Source organism: Cervus canadensis, chromosome 23, assembly GCF_019320065.1.
Source record: "Cervus canadensis isolate Bull #8, Minnesota chromosome 23, ASM1932006v1, whole genome shotgun sequence".
Taxonomy (NCBI): Eukaryota; Metazoa; Chordata; class Mammalia; order Artiodactyla; family Cervidae; genus Cervus; species Cervus canadensis.
In genome coordinates this window covers 40840856-40861339 of record NC_057408.1, presented here as the reverse complement: position 1 = coordinate 40861339, position 20484 = coordinate 40840856, and the positions used below count along the sequence as shown (strand labels likewise).

General features: G+C 40.1%; 1 protein-coding gene and 1 long non-coding RNA gene across 2 annotated transcripts in view; one reads left to right on the top strand and one right to left on the bottom strand.

The window, feature by feature from the left end:
- The window catches only part of DSG4 (desmoglein 4), a 39720-nt gene extending 35254 nt beyond the window's left edge, over positions 1-4466 (top strand). The window contains exons 15-16 of the mRNA XM_043443822.1: positions 608-816; positions 3410-4466. Coding sequence (XP_043299757.1) covers positions 608-816; positions 3410-4177 — 977 coding nt within the window. The 3' untranslated portion in view covers positions 4178-4466. The remainder of the gene's footprint in view (positions 1-607; positions 817-3409) is intronic.
- The window catches only part of LOC122425447, a 71949-nt gene extending 56958 nt beyond the window's left edge, over positions 1-14991 (bottom strand). Inside the window, exon 1 of the long non-coding RNA XR_006264853.1 lies at positions 14844-14991. This is a non-coding gene — a long non-coding RNA (uncharacterized LOC122425447). The remainder of the gene's footprint in view (positions 1-14843) is intronic.
- Positions 14992-20484: the final 5493 nt, after the last annotated feature.

Here is a 20484-nt window from a genome sequence, read left to right as displayed (position 1 = left end):
TACTGGAAAAATACCCTGCACTGGGCAATAACTGAACAAAGTAGAGAGGCTGCCCAGTTTTAGAGCGGGCTTGTGATTTCTCAGTGATGATTTCTGAGTATCCCAAGCCAGACTCTGGCTGCGAGAGCCTAAGGGGACTGAACACTCCTATGGAAGCCCACTCCCCATCCAGCACCAGGGTGAATGAGGACCCTGAGTTTCAGTTTCTGCAAACGCATGGCTGGCCTTGCTCTGGAGGGCTCACGAGTGAGTGCAAGTCTTCTCAGCCAGGCCGGGGGAGCTTGCCAGAGGCAGCCAGAGAAGGGACTAGTGCGGGCAAAAGGGAGGCCCTGGTCCTCTGGCCTCTTCTGCACCTTCAAGTCTTTGGGATGCAGGTTCCCAAAAGGTGACAAAGCCACGCCTGATACCTGGCTCTCTCTGTACTGTTTATTTAGTTTTATTTTTATCAGCAAGCCTGAAGATTATTGATATAGTTGGAATTGCTCCTATACTAGCGTTCCAGAGCCTTCCCTTTGTTGGGGAGAAGGGGTGCTGGTGTTGCTGACAGTGTTTACGTGGGTAAACAATGCAGATGACTCTAGCACCGTTGAACCCCCTCTCCTTTCAGAAATCTACACTAACACCTACGCAGGTGGAGGAACAGTTGAAGGGGGTGTCTCAGGAGTGGAGCTCAATACCGGTCTGGGGGCGGCCGCTGGGCTGGCTGCCGGGGGAGCAGCGGGCACCGTGGGGAGGAGGAGCTCGGCGGTGGGCATCCAGCGGGACTATGGGGACACCGGCCTGAACCTGGCTTTCCTGGACAGCTATTTCTCTGAGGTAACTTCCCTGCACACAGCTCCACAAAATAGTCTTGAGACTGAATAATAATAATAACAATGGCGGTAGAGTCTTCTGAAATATATTCAGGGACTCTTAACTCTACCCCAATCCTGAATAAAAAAATATTTCTCTGAGGTAATTCCCCTGCATACAGTTCCACAAAATAGTCTTGAGACTGAATAATAATAATAATGGCAGCAGAGTCTTCTGAAATATATTCAGCGACTCTTAATACTATCCCAGTCCTGAATAAAAAAATATTTCTCTGAGGTAATTCCCCTGCACACAGTTCAACAATATTATCATTCACTCTTGAGACTGCATAATAATAACAATGGCAGTAGATTCTTTTCTGAGATATATTCAGTTACTTTTAACTCTATCCCAATCTTGAATAAAAAATATTTCACTTTTCCTTAAAATACAAAAAGCCAACTTACTGAAACATGTCATATCCAATACATAATACATCTGACTACTGTGAAAAAGGCTAGTATCTCATCATTTTCCATTTCCCTTCTGCTATTTTCCTGTATTCTGTTTCTTTCTGGTGTTCCCACATTGTTTCCCACAGCAAAGAGCAAAGAGAATCCCGATCAAGGAAAACTGTGTGTTCATGTGTGTTCTTCACGGTGTCCTTTCACTCCTGCAGATATCTCCAACAGAAAGGAGAAAAAATAAATCAAGAGCCAGAATTAGGGAAGAAAGAGAGCAGAAACTGAGAAATAGGGCCTCACCAAGATTTGATGACAGATTAGGGCCTGGAACCCAGGTCTCCTCATCTCTACCCAGGGCCCCAGGCACTGTGTCCCTCACTAGGGGCGAGGATCATGGGTCTATGAGCATGCCAGGAGGAAAGACGCAAGGCACTGGGATGGCCTAAGAGGGTAGCACAAAGGATAAACAGAGGATTTATTTAAATTATCTTGAGAATTCCTATTTAGTACCTTTATTTCTTTTATTTAGTAGTCCATTTTATCTCATATTCTAATTAGCCCATTTTACTCCTTATGTGGCAACAAGTGAGTGTCACCACTGCTCTTAACAAAAAATGCTAAATATGTTGTAAGTTGTATCTTAAAATTGCTGATTACCAATACCACTATAGACAGTTATTTAAATGAGTCATCCATACCACTCCAGTACATTTGGCAAATGGGCACAAATTACATACATGTCATAGAAGTGTCCTAGAAATTATATTCAAAGAATCATTCATAAAAGTCACACTAATATTTAACAAACTTTGTCATTCCTGTCAAAATTGCACTGGGCTTTTTTTTTTTCCCCCACTTGGTTTCAATTGGTGTTTTATGGGACCGAGAAAATCAAAGTGCATTCTTCTTTCCTTGGGCAGTGAGGTCATGCCAAACATTTTAGCGTTTTTTTAACACTAAAACGTGGCACTGAACTTCAAGCAGTGAGAACCAGCCTTTCCCTCTGCAAGGTAAAACCTCTGCAGAGTGGTATCCATGCTTCTTTCCAGTCACTTTTTTGCACCACCACCACCCAGCCCAGCAGCTAACTTGTGCTGCAGGCAAGAGAAGGCTGTCCCCTTCCTAGTCATGTAAAATATTCAACAGCAAAGTTTTAAGGTGCTACCAAACTCATGAGTAATTAATTTCAAGACCTAAAGTCATTTACTTTTCAAGGTAGGATTTAGGGCCTTCCATGGTGGTCCAGTGGCTAAGACTCCTCACTCCCAATGTGGGAGGGCCTGGGTTTGATCCCTGGTTGGGGAACTAGATCCGACATACCACAACTAAAAATCCTGCTTGCCACAACTAAGAACTGGCACAGCCAAATAAATAAATAGAAATTTTTTTTAAGAAACGGTAGGGATGTAGACTCTGGTACAGACTGTAGGGAAAGCAGCATGATGCAGTCGAGAAAAGACAGGTGGATTTGACGTTGTGTCGGACAACTATTTACGTCTTGGGCATGACATTCACCTTCTCTGGGCTTGTGGTTACCTTATTTATAAAAGAAAGAAAGGGTCAGATTATATCAAGGGATTTTGGATGGTGTTGGGCAGGTCCTGTGGGATTTCATGGAAACCACCAAAGGCTATAGCAGTTGAGGCAAATAGGGAAGGGAACCACCAGGTCTCTGCTCCCATCCCACCCCTTTAAACAAAGAAGTTCTCATTTTATCACTTCTACATGTTGGAGTCATGCCTAGGATTTCATTTAAGGTGTCTGTCATTAAAAAAAAATTTTTAATCACAGTAGATAACTCCCTCCTGATAACATAACTCCAAAAACACCCCAGTTCTCTTCATCTAGGCCACATAAAATAAGCCTCTGAAACATAGAGCTATGTACACCTCTAGATGCTTTTATTTCAAATTGATCAAATATCTCTTCTTAAATAATGTTTTGCACATAACTAAATATGTTATTATTTTAGACCACCTCAGAAACAAAAGACTATGCACATTGATCTCCTTTCAGAATTCCATTATTTAGAAATACGGCAATCAATCAGGGTATCTCATCTTAGATCATATGTCTTTAAGGTATTGTTGTTCTTCTCCAATTATTTTATAGAGAAAAGAAACTCTAATTGTCTGTTTTTCTTCCAATTTTAGAAAGCATATGCTTATGCAGGAGAAGATGAAGGCCGCCCCGCAAACGATTGTTTGCTCATTTATGACCACGAAGGAGTAGGGTCTCCTGTGGGCTCCATTGGTTGTTGCAGTTGGATTGTGGATGATTTAGATGAAAGCTACATGGAAACTTTAGATCCGAAATTTAAGACTCTTGCTGAGATCTGCTTAAACACAGAAATTGACCCATTTCCCTCACAGCAGTCCTGTATCCCCATCAGCACTGATCTCCCTTTACTTGGACCAAACTACTTTGTTAATGAATCTTCAGGAATGACTGTCTCAGAGGCTGAATTCCAAGAAGAAATGGCAATACCTGAACCCGTGATGCACGGGGATATTGTAGTGACCGAGACTTACACTACTGCTGATCCATGCGTGCAACCCACTGCGACTGTCTTTGATCCTCAGCTTGCACCCAATGTTGTAGTAACGGAAACAGTAATGGCACCTGTCTACGAGGTTCAAGGGAATATTTGTGTCCCTGCTGAGTTAGCCAACACACACAACGTAATCTATGCTGAGAGAGTGGTGTCTAGTCCTGGTAGGCCTGACGTGAGCAGCAGTAGCATGAGTGATGGTTGTAGGGGACCTGTGATGAGTGGTGGCATTTTGGTAGGGCCAGAAATTCAAGTGACACAAATGGTGAGTCCAGACATTCGCATAAGCCAAACTATTGGTTCCACATCCCCAGTGACGTCTCGACACAGAGTCACACGGTACAGTAACATACATTACTCCCAACAGTAAGTGTTTTATGGTCAATACTCTCTATGGAGACCATGCACCTTGCAATCACCAACATGTCCATCAAAGATGCTCAGTGTACCATATTTAACATTTTAAGTCAACAACTGTTCAAAAATTCTAAATTCAGTGAGATTCTTTGGTTATATCTTTTGGGGCATAATATGGCTAAGCACTTTAGACAAGCCTTTAATTTTTTTTTCTGATTTTAAATTATGTGCCAAAAAAACTTAAAGAAAATGTTACATCCTTTGATACTGTCTAATAAATAGCACATAATTCATACAGTGAATCTTAAGGACTTCAGGCCTGTAAAACTGGTCATATAAACCAAGATGCTCTTGTTCTTGAATGTTGCATAGAAAAGCCTTGTCTGCATTCACTAGCCATGTTAACTTTTAAAGACATATTTCTATTTAAAGCTTTTAAGTGGAAAGAATGAATTAAATGTATACTTTTGAAGGGAAATTGAAAAAGAAGACAGAATCTATCAATAGAGATCTAAAGTCACTTGTCTAGTCAAATGGTTTCTCAAGATATGCAATGATTGGGGCATGCTTAATATAATACAGGGAAAGAGCTTCTTAGCTGAATGTGTCACTGAAAATGGTCCATCAAAAGGAATTATATACATATATAGATATGCATATATTCATATCAATATGGATGAATTCTTATTGCACTTTATTGATTTATATCATCAACTGTAAATTAATTTAGACTAGCAGAAATATAATTATGACAACATGACAACAGAAACAGTTTCCAGGAGAAGTATTGGAGATTTTACTCCTTAGAGAACAATTTTTTCCCTGCTTTTGTTAATTATGTCAGAAAACCATATGCAATGTGCTTTAATCAGTTTCACTGACCTGAGTCATAGACTATTCCTTTGGCAACCAGATAGCCTCTAAAAGCACCTCTGTAATTATGCATACATTCAATAATATTTACTTGGAAGCTTCTCTGTGTTGAGTGCTGGTCTTGACTCTGAATGTTAGTTGAAGACAACTGGCACGATTCCTGTCTTCAAAAAGCTTCTAATTGATTTCTAGACTTAAAACTCTGGGAATATCGCTTTGAGTTCCTACCAAAAATAATTAACAAAATATTTAATTCCATTACCAAGTTGTGTTTCTCTTTTTAATGCTACTAGTAATGTTGAATAAATAAAATGGAAACCCATGCACAGATTGCTTATTCTTAGTAGGCATCAAGTTGTCCTGAGAAAAAGAAATTCTAGCGAGATAGTTTTATTTAATTCTGTAAAATATGTAAACTATATAATAGTAAGTATAATGATGTGACTAGTAAGATAATATAAATGGAATAAATTTACTTTCAGGGCTTATTTTCTTCTGGAAGGAAATATCTGTAGTGCTTCTTGCTTAATATTTTTATAAGTAAAAGTGTTGAAGAATTTAGGGCATCTCACAATCTCTTGTCCAGTTCTCTCATTTTATAGAAAAATTTTCTGTGATCTATCCCACTATCAATATGTAAAGATTTAATGGTGCTTTGAAAAGAGAAACCCCACTTCTGGTGGATGCATTCCCCCATACTACCCATGGAAATGAGACCAAAACCATTTCATTTTTTCTCTCAACATTATCAGTGGAGAGGAAATTCTCCATCATTCTAGGTATCAATCATATGTGACTCAAGCCTCTGAAACTGGCATGTTAAAAACATCATCTCAAACAAAATAAAAGGCATAAAGCAAGATTTCTTCTGCTTAAGAGAGTACTGATATAGCTAGGAGATAAAGATGACATAGCATTTATGTTAACATTTGAAAATGAACCCAGGAGTCCATGAAATGAGATTTAATAAACAAATACAATAGAATGTAGTTTGAGTTATATCTCCTGCCCCATAGAGTGAATAAATGGGTTCTCTTAGAAAAGTCTTATCAGGTGAAGGGAAAAGAAGACATTGACAAGACAGAATTTATAAACTTCTTTCAGAAAAACATTCTTTTAAAATATTCCCTCTTTTGGATTAGATCCTTCTGATTGCAATATATTACTGAACATAATAATGTTTTATATATGTCTTCAATAAAAAATATGTGATAAGAAAATATATGTTTTGTTTTCTCTTTGGTACATGCGGTATTCCATACACAAATACACATTTGGAAAACTGTTTCCCATTTTGTTACTAGGTGATTATCATCTTTATCATTATGTGCACAATACAGGAACATGAATCCACTTATAAACCAAAATTCAGAATAATGTATTTATCAGTGGTAGAATTTCTCAATAGCATCATTATTTTACAAGTAAATGGCTCATTACAAACTAACAAATCAATTGAATAAGATCCCGAAGTTGTTCTAGACATTGTATAAATTATAAAACACCATCTCTTCTCACTGTATTTAAACTTAGCAATATAGGGCTGGCTTCCCTGGTGGTACAGTCGATAAGAGCCCCCAATGCAGGGTACACGGGTTCCACCCCTGGTCCAGGAAGACTCCCACGCTGTGGAGCGACTAAAGCCCGTGGGCCACAACTAGAGCCCGTGTGCTGCAATTTCTGAAGCTTGCACTTAGACCCTGTGATCTGCAACAAGAGAAGCCACCACAACAAGAAGCCCTCTCACCGCCGTGAGGAGTGATCCCCGCTCGCCGCCAACTAGAGACGAGCAACAAAGACGCAGCACAATGAAGAAATGAGTAAAGATTCAACCTCTAAAATTATTTTAAAAGTTATCAGTATTATTTCTGTACCAGAGGTATCAGTTTCTGTTGAAATAAGAAAAGGATAATTAATTTCAATTATTTTTTAAAGGCTCCTTGAAGATGGTGACGCCTGAGGTAGACCAAGTAGAATTCTGTCTGACAGTGGTTCCGAAAGTATCAAAGTCAGAAATACAGGATAATACTCAGAAAGCAGTAACAGTGAAACATAATTTAAAATGTCTGAAGCAAAATATGAATTATCATATAGTCAGCCATTTTATATAATGCTTGCCATACGAATTACTCGAAATTATATGTTATTGAATTCTTTTTTTTAATTAATTATTTTAATTGGAGGCTAATTACTTTACAATATTGTGGTGGTTTTTGCCACACATTGACATGAATCAGCCACGGGTGTACATGTTATGTGGGCTTAAGTAAATAGCAGAGTTAAAATTCAACCACAGAACAGCCTAACCTCAAAAACCTTATTATTAGTACTCATCAAATTCTTCCAACTTAATTCTAGAAGGACATATGGGAGGCAGATGGCAGAGGATCTTGAATCCCATTACAGTTTTGGATTTAACTTTGTAGAAAGTGGCTCAGACGGTTAAGAATCTGCCTGTAATGCAGAAGACCTGGGTTCAACACCTGGATCAGGAAGAGCCCCTGGAGAAGGAAATGGCAACCCACTTCAGTATTCCTGCCTGGAGAATTCCATGGACCAAGGAGTCTGGCAGGCTACAGTCCATGGTCACAAAGAGTCGGACACGACTAAGCGACTAACACTTTCACTTTTCATAGAAAATGAGGGTCCCAGTGAAAATTTCTGTGCTAATGAGTGGCCAGGTCCTATTTCATGAGATGACACTGGGGCAGGCCTCAGAAATCTCATGATGCGTTACATGCTGTGCTGTTGATCATATGATAAAGAGACACCCCCGTGGCCAGCTCACTAAGGCAGAGAGCCCAGTATGGTGTCAGGATCTTCCAAAAAGCCAGCGTTCCAAGCTGAGCTTGCTGGCCCCAAAGCCTGGAGATGGTCTGCACACCGCTGAGGTGGGCAAGTCCATGCTGCATTGTCTAAAACAACTCCAGTCAACCAATCTCTATGATAATTGAAGGTAGTGTGCATTGCATGGCCCTGCCCTATTTCACTACTTCAGGTGAGGCAGATGGGCTATTTCAGGTTCTAGAGTAGGGCATGCTTTCTCATAGCTGTCACTCTGCCCCACCCTGGCTCCTTAACTGGAAACCCTCTTCCCTCGCTTCATCTGCTCAACTTCTTCCTTCTCATCTCTCAACACCCACTTCAAGCATTGTCACTTCCCAGGAGCATTTCTTGATATCTCTTCCTATTGACCCAACCTACTTGCATGGCTACTTTTCTACTCCCTTCAGCAACTAAGATACTATATTTTTCCTATGCCTGCCAGTCTGTGAGCCCCCTGAGAATAAGGACAATTTTATTATTTCTGTTGGAGAAGGAACTGGCAACCCACTGCAGTATTCCTGCCTGGAGAATCCCATGGACAGAAGAGCCTGGAGCGTTAGAGTCCATGGGATCGCAAAGAGTTGGACACAACTGAGAGACTAGCACACACATCATTTCTGCATCTCCAGCATCAGCAGAATGTCTAGTCTAGCACATGCACACATTACTTTTGGAAGCGAAGAATACAGTCAAGTTCTCTCAAGCACCTAAAAGGAAGTGCCTATATTTAATCATAATATATTTCTCAAAAGTGAAAGTTGCTCAGTCGTGTCCAACTCTATGTGACCCTATGGACTATACAGTCCATGGAATTCTCCAGGCCAGAATACTGGAGTGGGTAGCTTTTCCCTTCTCCAGGGGATCTTCCCAACCCAGGGATGGAACCCAGGTCTCCTGCATTGAGGGCGGATTCTTTACCAGCTGAGCCACAAGGGAAGTCCAAGAATACTGGAGTGGGTAGCCTATCGCTTCTCCAGAAGATCTTTCTGACCTAGGAATCAAACCGGAGTCTCCTGCATTGCAGGCGGATTCTTTACCAACTATCAAGGAAGCCCATGTTTCTCAAAACAACCATGAAAACCAAATAAATGAACCCTAAACATTACACCGACTAAACATGTTACACGAAAAAAATCCCATTCCCAGAAAGCCAATACTTCTTGTTCAGCAGTGTTGCCTCCAGACAACAGCCATTTGAATGACCTTTGAAAGGTTTGTGTAAATGCCACCCTTAGCAGGAAGACACAAATATAAACTCACGAAGACAATTACATTTTGGGAGAAATTCGCCATTTTACACAAGAGTAATAAAGTCATTGAAAGCAACCTCATGTGCTTTCTGAAAGAAGTTATGAGACAGATGAATAACATATTAATAAATTCTAATATGTTACAGAGAAGATGTATCTGGGAAATGTATTTCCTTGAAGACCTTAAAAGTGAGTGATGGTGAAGCACACCTGAAAGGTGGCCACCAGGAAACAACTGGTTTTAAAGCAATGACGGCAGACTTGTTTTTTTCTAGAGTATAAAGGTATTCTAGTTTAGCACCATGATTCTGTGATTGTATTCTGAATTTTTCTATTATAGTCCTCTTCTTCAATTTGATTTTCCCACATTATCATGAACATCATTCTTTCAAATTCCGCAAAATATTCATAAATTTGTACACACACACTTCTAACCATTCCCTGAATCCCAAAGAACTAAGCTGATTCCAATTTTTGCTGTTAACAAAGCTTCGATGAACATTTACATATATACACATACATACATACACACGTACATAATCACAGGAGCACATACTTATGTTGAAATATTTCTATAGACTAGACTCTTTAAAAAGAGGTTGCCATATCAAAGATACATGCAAATAATTTTTTTAGTTTTCCTAAATTTCCCTCTCAAAAAAGTGTATCAATTTACACTCCTGCCAACAGTTTTTAATAGGACTTCTTAACCACAAACTTAATAATTGCTAATCAGCTGATTTAATCAGTTTTTAAAGTTTTAATAATCTAGCAAGAATTATGATTACCTGATGTATACCCATCATCTGCACACATGCTGACAATCAATAAATATGAGTTCATTGAATCATAGAATGAGCCATTAAATTATTATAAATTACCATACGCTTAGATATATTTCTAGTCTATCCTTTATTACACTGACATATTAGTCAAGTATGCTGATAATCCTGACTATCGTTACAGGTGTATGACATTGTTTTTACTATGCTTATGATATCTAGGTGTAGTCCCCATCCATTACTTAATTTCTTTTTAATTATTTTGACACTTCTGATGCACTCAATTTTGAAAAAAACAATAAACTTAATGGAATTTTGATTGAAAATAAAATTAAATTGAATTTATAGATGAATAACTTTGAGGCTTTCAAAATTAGCATTAATCTAATGCTTTTGCCTTTTCTGGTGTGATATTTTACATAGGATGAATATTTCAGAAAAAATGTAAAACTTCTGGAAATTTGAGACTGTTAATAATAAGATTACTTTTCATTATTGCCATTGATTGATTGACAGTTTTTATTTTCTTTCAAAACCATTTCTTCTATTTCTTATGTGTAAGTTCAGTAACCAAAAAAAGAAAAGAAAATCATACAGTAGAGGGTAAAATAAAGTTCCCAATAGTAAGATAAAAGTTCTTTACTTGTCATCATAATATATTTCACAAAACAACTATGAAAACCAAACAAACAGACCCTAAACAATACATTGCTAAACATGTTACATGGAAATTCCCAGAAAGCTAACACTTATTGTCACTAAACATGGTAAATTTTCTTGAATGTGACCATGTGTCCATGTATAAGTGGTTGTTGCAATATTTTAAACATGGACTAAATATTAAATACAGATGATGATAATTAATTTGCTCTTTAAATTCTATTTCAGCTTATTTGAAATAAAAATAAGAGCAAAAAAACAGAACTTGTATGAGGAAAGAATTATTGGTGGAGATCTGCCAGAACTTTTATGGATTGTTGTGAAAAGTGAATAAGCAAGAGATTTCATCTTAACATTTTCAAAAAAAATAATAAAATTAAGTGCAGAAAAAATAAAGGAAAAGACAATAAAAGCCAGTCCAATAATGATGCAAATAAAGTCTCCTTTCCAGATAAAGGTTGTGATTGGTACTGAACTGTCGGCATGAAGGTACCAGGTGCTGCTAATACAGAGTGCTTGTCCATTACTCACAGGCAGGCTGAATTGTGCAAAAGAAAAGTAATGCAAGGATACCAGCACACAATGTGGAGAAAGCGAGTCAAATTGAGTGGGAAAAATGAAAGTCGAGGACTACCTGTATTTACTGTTGTTGACACAAAGGATCAACCTTAAGTATTGAAAATGTTTTTCTTAAACAGAAGACCACACTCAGGTTAGAAATCCTACAGCTGAGTTTCCCTGTGATTAGTAAGATAACTGAGTTAAAGGTAAGAGAGATGCTGAGTGTGTGTTTAATAGAGGCAGTGAGTGTGTGTGGTGAGTGATGATGAGGTGTTAGTACAAAAGTCACAGCGTTTACATGTGATCAGCATAAATATTGGTTGACTGGGAAGTCTTGCTTATGTATTTAACAAGGAGGTACTGATAGGGTGGAAACTTTGGTACCAGTGAGGCATAACCACCACGTATGGGAAATCTGAAACCTTTACAACTCGTAGATAAAGAGTTGTAAAGAAAGAAGAGTGAAAGAACAAATATTATGCACCAAGCAGCATGGTAATTACTTTTCAAAAATTTTCTCATTTAATCTACTCTATGATCTTCCTTTTCAAGATGAAGTAAAGTAAGAAAAAGAAAAATGATATGGGAGCCATTGTGACCTATTTCCAATGCTCATTCATTCATTTACTAAAAATGTCTTTTTCTTAGTTGCTCAATCCTATTCAACTGTTTGTGACCCTATGGACTGTAGTCCACCAGGCTCCTCTATCCATGGGATTTCCCAGGCAAGAATACTGAAGTGGGTTGCCATTTCTTTCTCCAGGGGATCTTCCCGATCCAGGGACTGAACCCAGGTCTCCTGCATTGCAGGCAGATTCTTTACCATCTAAGCCACCAGGGAAGCCCTACTCAATCCTTTAGAGGAAACTAATGCTGTGTTACATTTGTATTTATCCCTCTAGTTCTAACTATAACCTGGATCTTCTACATTGCAGGCAGATTCTTTACCATCTAGGCCACCAGGGCCTATGGGCTGAGTGCTAGGAATAGAGAGGTTGAATTAGGGTCTTTGCCATTAAGGCCCTCACAGTCAAATGCAGGAAGTAGTAAGAGTTAAAATACAGTATGACATGGGACTTCCTTGGCCATCCAGTGATTAAGACTTTGACTTCCAATGCAAGGGGTGCAGGTTCAATTCTTGATTGAGGAGCTAAAGATCCCACATGCCTCACGGGCAAAAAAACACAACATAAAACAGAAGTAAGATGGTAAAAAACTCAATAAAGACTTTAAAAATGGTCCACATCCAAAAAAAAAAAATTAAAGAAAAAAAATAGTATAACAAGTGTTTCATAAGGGGTATGAATGTGAGGACTAAAGGGGAAAGAGAAGGGTGCCAGCTGAGTAGAGTCAAGAAAGGCTTCTCCTAAAAAAAAAAAAAAAAAAAGAAAGGCTTCTCCTAAGAAATGACCTTTGAGCTGAGTCTGGCAGGACCACAGGAAATAGCCAAGTAAAGAAATGGGAATGGCATTCCAGGTCAATAGAACAGAATGGGGGAGAGACACGGGGTGGGGTCGGGGTGGGGGACATGAAGAAAGAGACGTGCTTTTTCTGAAACCTGAAACTAGTTTACTAAGGCTGGGAATGAAGGAAGATGCTTGCACAAACGAGAAGTCAGAGGCCTAAATATGTACGACAGCCTAAGGAATTTTAATTTTAATCCGAAAGTCAGAGTGAAGTGAAAGTTGCTCAGTTGAGTCTGACTCTTTGCGACCCATGAACTGTAGCCCACCAGGCTCCTCTCTCCATGGGATTCTCCAGGCAAGAATACTGGAGTGGGTTGCCATTTCCTTCTCCAGGGGATCTTCCCCTCCCATAGATCGAACCCATGTCTCCTGCATTGCAGGCAGACTCTAACGTATGAGCCACCCAGGGCTTTTTCAAGTTAGAAAGTTAAGGAGAAACTTTCTCTAAAGAAAGTTAAAAAGAGCCATTAAAATATTTAAAGAACAGTGACAGTGGAATCACTTGTGGAGTTTGCACTGGAGTAGACGGGAGGACCCACTCCAGTGTTCTTGCCTGGAGAATCCCAGGGACGGCGGAGCCCAGTGGGCTGCCGTCTATGGGGTCACACAGAGTCGGACATGACTGAAGCGACTTAGCGGCAGCAGCAGCAGCAGACAGGAGGAGGAGGAGGCTGTCGGAGAGGGGATAGAGGAAGCTCCTTCAATGAAACAAGGCAGTGAGGGCCTGCTTGGAGCTTCCTCTGCACATCCTGATCCTGGGGCTAGCTGAGTAATTCAAAATCCTATTTGAATTTGTGCATTTCACAACATCAGCCAGGGTGGCAACCAGTTATGCCAGCTCTCCCCCAAAGATGGCACTATAAGCTAAAGACATCGAGTCCATCAAGGCCTTGGAAATGGGGCAGCTCTCCCTGGAGAACCATCTGTAGAAGGAGCAGAACATGGACACAAGACTAAGCCTTTCACCTTGAGAATAACATGTTTTCTACATTTACAAGGAATAGAAATGAAATCAAAGCAAAGTCAGTATTAGGAGTTGAAGCCTTTTTTTTTTTTTTTGCTATTAGTGCACCATTGATTACTTTCCTTACTCTTGTTGTTGTTCAGTAAGCCGTGTCTGTCTGTTTGCAACCCCATGGCCTGCAGCACCCCAGGCTTCCCTGTCCTTCACTGTCTCCTGGAGTTTGCTCAAACTCATGTCCGTTGAGTCCTTGATGCCATCCAACCATCTCATCCTCTGTTGCCCCCTTCTCCTGCTGTCTATAAATAATGTGTTAGCCCTGATCTATTCTATGTACATATAACCCTACAACCAAAGTAATGGGTTACAGTTTTCTAAGAAAGTACCAAATTATCATCTAACAATTTAAACCCTGGAAAACGTCTCTTCCCACAAAAAAGTCACGAGAAAGTCTGAACCGCAATGCGCACCGGCACGCCCAGGTAGCACCTGTGGGCTGACTGACAGAACTAGGTTAGCCATCCATCAGAAAGGATCCTCAGATTTATGTATGTGCTTTAGAGAGAAAAAAAAAATTCCCAATAAAAACAGGACAGACAAGACCTGACATAATGATAGTAAATCCCATCCCATGATGGCACTTATTACTTACCTTTGTTCTGAATTTCAAGAAATTTGAGATTTTTACACCACCCAGAATGCATTAAACCCTGACTAATCTTTCACAATTGGTAGATTTCAAGCAAGTTCTCGCCTATTCCCTGTTACTTTCTATTTCCACAGTTTCAAACCAATGTTTTGCCCTCTCACCCTGCCTCCCTCAACTTAGAGCATTTACATCTTCTGCCTCACCTGCACTGAGATACTGAGAGAAGATACTGTGATAAATAACATTGAAAAATAAAGACAAAATGTTCAGCTCTTGAAGAGAGAGAATGGAAGACCCGGACCCGTGAGCAAACCTGGCCTCTATAGTCATTGCCTTCACAACAGTTACAGGCTGAAGTGCAAACCCCAGACAAGTGTCACAGGCTAACAAGATTCATTAACTGTTTCTGACGGCTGTTTTCTATTCACACAGAGCATAATCTTCATGTTCATACAGAGCAGAATCAAGATGCTTCCAATCAACTGCTAAAATCGAGCAGTACTTTTGGACCAAACCACACAGCAAGCGCTAAAACAGTTAACTGGAATCTTAACACTTTCCCACCCCTTGCAGTTTCATAAAATTTATCAGTGAAAAACAACTGATTATCTATAGAAATGGAAAAAAAAAAAAAAAGGTTAAATTCTTTACCATATTCTGGTAATCAACTAGTTTAGGGAGTAAACGCGTTCCTCTCTGTCTTCAGATTTTCTGACGGGAGGCTCTGAGGAGTCATGTTTCCTGCTAAGAGGAAGCAAGCATGAGAAGCAGAGAGAGACCAGGAACTAGAGGGAACAGGACACATACCCTCCACTGACTCCGGCCTCTCCCAGTCTCTCTCTCCAAGTCAACAGTTCCTTTCTGCCTGCACCACAGGCTTCCTCAGACAGGAGGATCCAGGTCAGGAGGGCATCAGACTCCTCCCGAATTCCTCCCTCCATGCTTCTCCCTCCTCTAGAGAGAGAAGAAGGGAGGCAAGCAAAGACCACAGAAAATCCCACTGGCTTAGCAATTATGGTTTCTCGGGAATTGAAAGGGATGTCCTTTCTCTGAAGATAAGGGTGTGTTCAGCTCACTGCATGTTTTGGCAAAGTACTTGACAAGACAGAAAAGTATGTAGCTTAACAGGAAAAGAAGGGCTGAAAAATAGTACCTGAAATTGAAGCCACTAAGCTCCATGACAGACTGATTAGCAGGGATAACTTAGAAAACATCCATCATGTTGTCAGCTGGAAAATCTGGGCAAAATGAACATTGCTTTACATTGAGTTTTGAAATCTGGAATAACTGGTGATTCTTAGGGTTGAGTACAATAATTAACAGTGACCATACCTCCTGGATTTCTAAGATGGGTTCATATTTATGACCAGTTCTTTTAGTCTTAACTTAAAATCATATGTCTGTTGCCCCCTTATGTACCCATTCTTTTTAGATAAACTGAGTTTTAGAAAATACAGTCGCTCTTGTAGGCATTCATTAAATATCTGTCAATTTCACATGACCAATTAGTCATGTAAAAACATTCACAGCATGAATTGAATTAGCTCAATTCTTTCCAAGCCTATGGATACACTTTGATCCAAGACTCCACAATTATCTCATTAATCTTTGTATCTCAAGGCTTAAATTGTGCCTGGTACATTAGACTCAATAAATATAAATAAATATATAACACATATGTGGAATGTATACTCATTGACTGAATTATCCTTATTCAGTCAATAAGGATAATTCAGTCAATTCTTAACAATCAAAATTGTGTCTTCTAGTAGCTGTAGGTTATGGGAGGATCTATGTTTCTAAAAGAAAAATCATGAAGAGATATTATTAAATTTCTACATTCCAAGGTTTGCAGCTCTCCTAACAGGTCTGAGAATTCTATTCATATTTGGATTCAGTTCTTGGACAAGTCATTTAAATTTGTCAACATACTTTTCTTATTTTTAAAATTAGAGAATTGGATTAAACCAGTGTTTTTTATAGGGCTTCCCAGGTGGCACTAATGGTAAAGGATCCGCCTGCCAGCACAGGAGACACAAGAGACTCAAGTTCAAGCCCTGGATCGAGAAGATCCCCTGGAGGATGAAATGGCACATACTCCAGTATTCCTGCCTGGAAAATCCCATGGACAAAAGAGCCTGGTGAGCTACAGTCCATGGGGTCGCAAAGAGTCAGACACGACTGAGCACTGACACAGTGTTTTTAATACTGCAGGTCACACTCCCCCAATAAGGAGTCATGACGTCAATTTAGCACACCTGTCTAGACAAATATTTTTATGGAACTAGATAGAACATAAAAGAAAAGGAAATAGGAGAGTATACCACACAGAGCCAGAGTACACATTTATATATCTATGTATTGGTTGTTGACATAACTCTATTTTTGTCCATGGTTAAAAGAAGTTTGAATACCACTAGACTAGATCATCTTAAGCTTCTTTAATTTCAAATGTTTGAATTTTAGGAATAGATTTAAGGAGAAACAAGAAGGGCTTTAGTAGGAGGAATGGGGGAGTAAGAGTGACAGATAGAGGACAATGCCTCTTGGAGCAGAACAAAAGTTGTGTTGGTGAGAGATGCTTCAGTCCCTTTAATATTATTCACATCACCTGAAGATAAGCAGTAGGTAAATCTTTTTATAGAATACCTCTTCCTGGAGAGCACTGGGAAAGTCAAGTCATCAAATCCCTGGAGGACTAGAGTTTGTAAAATGAGGACTCAGCGATCCTCAGTGACCAAAAGCCTATTATAGTGGTTACTAAGGAAAGGTGTGTGCGTGCTGTCTCTTAGTCATCTCTGACTCTGCGACCCCAGGGACTGTAGCCCATGAGTCTCCTGAATATCCTGCATTGGCAGGCGGATTCTTTACCACTGACTGAGCCACCTGGGAAGCCGGAAGAAAGATCATGTATATTCAAAGCTATTGTTTTTCCAGTAGTCATTTAAGAGTTGGTCCATAAAGAAGGCTGAGCACAGAAGAACTGATACTTTTGAATTATGGCGCTGGAGAAGACTCTTGAGAGTCCCTTGAACTGCAAGGAGATCACACGAGTAAATCCTAAAGGAAATCAGTCCTGAATATTCATTGGAAGGACTGTTGCTGAAGCTGAAGTTCCAATATTTTGGCCACCTGATGTGAAGAGCTGACTCACTGGAAAAGACCCTGATGCTGGGGAAGATTGTAGGCAAGAGATGGGAGCGATGGAGGATGAGATGGTTAGATAGTATCACCGACTCAATGGAAATGAGTTTGAGCAAACTCCAGGAGATAGTAGAGGACAGAGGAACGGGTGTGTTGCAGTCCATGGGGTCACAAAGAATCGTACACAACTTAATGAATAAACAACAAGGGAAAGACAGTTCAACTACATGGAAGAAAGAAAGGCTCCATGTAGGTTTTAGGTATATCCTATCTTCATTCATTTAAACTGAACCTAGCAAACCCTACTATGACTATCTTTGCTTTGATCTTCCGCTTTTGGAGTACGATATAGCTTGCCATTTGTAGATGATGAAACAGGTACCCATAAGTCCTGCCCACTGCGGTCCTGTCAACCTTACTTGGATACGGGATTGGTGCCCAGTCTTCACCACTGAGGAACCAGGGAGTGACAGGCGAGTCCCTTGCCTCTCTGGGCTTCACAGGCATCACCTTCAAAATGTCAATTTCCTGGACAACACATATTTCTGGGTATAAAATTGCCCCGATAGCATCTGCTCTCACTTAGCAAGATAATCCCTATAGATACTAAGTCCTTCCCTAAAAGGAGAGTAACCTGAGGCACTCCAGGCACTTGTTCAAGAAGAAACCAGTTTCAGAGAATCCCCTTTGTGAGTAAAGCCCCAGGTATGCAATTTCTAGGGTGTTTTATGGTCAACTGAGAAAATTAGGAATGAAGGCTCTTGGAGAGCAATGAACTGTTGTTCCCGAGGGATAAGTTTTCTGAAAGAAACTTCACAATTCCTTGAGATTTTGTGTTACCCCTCCCCTTTCTGCATGCTCCCCTTCTTAGTGGACCGAAGCGGGGTGGTCAGACTCAGTGCATCCACTTCCACATGCTCACTCCCCCCTCCACACACACAGAAGCTTGCTTTTCCTCAAGTTCTAGCAGAATGGGTTTTAATTAAGTCCCAATAAATACTGAGCAATTTTATTAATTGGATCTTCTTTTAAGAGTGAAAAAAAAATTGGGAGAGGGGGCAATTACATTTTAGAGTGAAAATATAGAACATAAAATTTCCTCTGATAAACAGAGTAACACAAATTTCAGATCTACACTTTACCCAGAGGTAGTATGAAAAGGGAAAATTAATGGAAAGAAAAGAAAGAATGGGTTGGGGATGGGGCACTGCTGAAGGAGCAGGAAGTAAAAGGATGAGAGGGAGGGAGAGGGAATAATAATTAGGAATGGAAACAGCAAGCTACATCCAGACAGGCAAACTGGAAGGGCGATGTGCCTCGAAAGGCAGTCAGGAGCGGATGCTGGGTTCCCTAGCCCCAAGGAGCCTGCCACACTCTGGAACCTCACACACACACACACACACACACACACACACCCCTCCACACAACACACACAAACACACACACACACCTCCCACTCCTCCACCCCAACTTCTCCACCCCCTCACCCCCGGTCCAGCCACGGTGAGATCTCTGACCTCCTCGCCAGGAAGCTGACACAGGACAGAGAAGAGATAATCCTTGTTCTAGGATAGACAGTCATTTCCTGGTTTGGAGCTTGTTAAACTGATTAGTTGCCTATTCTTATTCCTAATTTGTACTCCATCTCCATTTTTGTTGTTTTTCTCATCTTAGTCAAAAATGGCAACCTCTTTGACTTTTATTATGACTGCGTCTCCCTTAGACCTGACTGCGAGCATAACAAGAACTTTTTCAGGCACTGAAAGGTGCCCACAGTCTGACTGGGAATCTCTGACCCTGGTCTCAGACTTTCTCCCAGGATTCCCGGATCTGTTCTTTCAGAGCAACACTCAGAGGCATGATTCCTAATGCACGTTTTGCTCACACTTTCAATTCAACAAGCACTTATTATCTGTCATGGACAGGTGAGGCATGGGGGCTACAAAGAGGTACCAGCCACAGCTCCACCCTTGCAAATGCTACAGACTAGTAAGAGGGATCAACACGTAAGCAAACATTTCAGGATAATCTTTAAGAAATTCCTACCCATGTGTTTCCCCATTGGCTCAGGGGTAAAGAATCCACTCACCAATGCAGGAGACATGGGTTTGAGAGAGGAGAGATCAGGCAGAGAGGAGAGATCCCTTGGAGAAGGAAATAGCAATCCAATCCAGTATTCCTGCCTGGAGAATCCCATGGAGAGAAGAGCCTATCAGGCTACAGTCCATGGGGTCACAAAAGAGTCAGATACAACTGAGCAACTAAACAACAACAAGCCATGTGTGGGAATGCAGACCCAGAGCACAGGCTAGTTTGGGAGATAGAAGATGGTGTCTGGAGAAGATGAATCCTCAGCTATTAATAGATTATATATATGCATGTATATGTATATGTATATATACTACTCTTCTTTGTCCATTCACCTTTTTTAATATTTATTTTTATTTATTTATTTGGCCATGCCTGGTCTTAGTTGCAGCATGTGGGATCTAGTTCCCTGACCACAGATCGAACCTAGGCCCCCTGCATTGGGAGCAGAGTCTAAGTCCCTATTCATTCATCTTTAATGGACATAGTTTGCCTCCATATGTTGGCAACTGTAAATAACGCTGCTATGTAGCTTTTTGAATCAATGTTTTTGTTTTTGTTTTCAGATAAATACCCAGGAGTGGAATTGCTGGGTCATATGGTAGCTCTATTTTTAGTTTTTTGAGAAACCCCCATACTGTTTTTCACAGTGACTGTACCAAATTATGTTCCAATCAACAGTGTATAAGGGTTCCCTTTTCTCCACATCCTCTCCAACATTTGTTGTGTTCTTTATGAACATAGCCATTCTGACAGGTGTGAGGTGATTATTTCATTGTAATTTTGACTAGCATTTCCCTGATGACTAGTGAAATTGAATATCTTTTCACATACCTGTTGGCCATCCACATGTCCTCTTTGGAAAAATGTCTATTAACGTCTTCTGTCCATTTTTTAATTGAGTTGTTTCCTTTGATGTTCAGTTGTATGAACTGTTATATATTCTGGATATTAACCCCTTAGCAAGTATTTTCTCCCATTCAGCGGGTTGTCTTTTTGTTTTGTTGAGGGTTTCCTTTGCTATGCAAAACTTTTTAAGTCTAATGAGGTCTCATTTGTT